Source organism: Phaethon lepturus, unplaced genomic scaffold (assembly GCF_000687285.1).
Source record: "Phaethon lepturus isolate BGI_N335 unplaced genomic scaffold, ASM68728v1 scaffold20492, whole genome shotgun sequence".
In the NCBI taxonomy this organism is placed as follows: domain Eukaryota; kingdom Metazoa; phylum Chordata; class Aves; order Phaethontiformes; family Phaethontidae; genus Phaethon; species Phaethon lepturus.
Genome location: NW_010525788.1, coordinates 1 through 1,270, shown reverse-complemented (window position 1 = coordinate 1,270; position 1,270 = coordinate 1). Strand labels below are relative to the sequence as shown.

At 63.2% G+C, this 1,270-nt stretch overlaps 1 protein-coding gene across 1 annotated transcript; it reads right to left on the bottom strand.

The window, feature by feature from the left end:
- Positions 1-965: 965 nt before the first annotated feature.
- Positions 966-1,265, bottom strand: LOC104617522 (transcription factor MafF; the record flags this gene model as incomplete). The annotated part of the gene is made up of 1 exon (XM_010282868.1): positions 966-1,265. A coding segment is annotated over one exon (300 nt), but the record flags the coding sequence as incomplete, so codon positions are not given.
- Positions 1,266-1,270: the final 5 nt, after the last annotated feature.

Here is a 1,270-nt window from a genome sequence, read left to right as displayed (position 1 = left end):
AGAGAGCGCTTGGTGGGGCTGTACAAGCCGGCCTGGGCTGAGCAAAACAGTGTTTATCTCTGTTCCAGCTGCCTCCTCTTCCTTCCTGCCGGTGCTGCTGTGTTTCAGAGACACCCGGCCGGCCAGGCTGAGCGTCCCGTAGGCAGGAAGAGGCATGAAGGATGTGCGTGATGGAGAGAGAGAAAAGCACCACCGCTTCTCCCCTTTGCTGTTGACAGCCTGGGCTGACCCGCTCACATCCCCCAGCTCTCCCCTGCCTGAGGGTCCCTCCTCCATCACTGTCACCTCTTGGTTCCCCCAGCGCCGCAGGCTGCTACAGCACTTTCCCATCCCGCTCACCCTTATTAGGCACTAACCTGCACCCACTTTCTCTCACCCTCTGACCTGCACCTTCGCTTGCCACCTCCATCCCCAGAGGCTCCAGCCGTGCTGCCACCTCTCTCCCTGCTCCAGCCATGGTCCAAGTTGCAGGGCCAATGCCCACCCCCCTCTCATCATATCCCTTCTGCCCCTCACTGCAAAACATCTCTCCTCACTTCCCTGCCTGGAACATGCTCCTGGGAGTGCCTGGCACACACTCAGCTCCTCCAATCCCCCCCCCCTCAAAGAGGCCCCTCCTGTTTTCCTACCAGCTTGGAGCCATAAGATGCTTCTTCACTGCTGCCTGCTCCTGCCTGCACACCCCCTGCCCCTCCCAGGGCAAGGGGTGCCCAGCCAGGGGGGCTGCAGCAGGGGACAGGGCTGGGTTGGAGGGCAGAGGTCTACTGGTGGTGTCCTGTCCTCCACCCCAGCGCCCATGCTGCAGCAGCTCTTCCTATGTGGAGGAGCTGGAGGTCAAGGGATGGGAGAAGGAGGAATTCAGGCACAGGTCCTGGTGGGAAGGAGGTCAGGGAGGGTATGGGAGGGGATTTGTGGGGGAAGGTGCCCCGGGGGGGCCGTGCCCAGCCGGGGGATGGAGGCCGACACTAGGAATAGGCAGCCTGGTTGGCGCTGGACTTGACGATGGTGATGACGCTGGCAGTGGCCACCTTGGCAGGGGGCCCATGGGCTGCCACAGTGCGGGCGAAGCCCTGCAGGGCCTCGTACTTGCCACGGAGGGTGTCGAGCTCCAGGCGCATGGCGGCGTTCTCACGGGCCAGCTTGTCCACCTCCCACTCCAGCTCCATCTTCTGCTTCTGCAGCTCTTCCTTCTGGCAGACACGCTTCACCCGGCAGCTGGCGGCATAACCCCGGTTCTTCAGCGTCCGCCGGCGCTGCTTCAGCCTCGCCA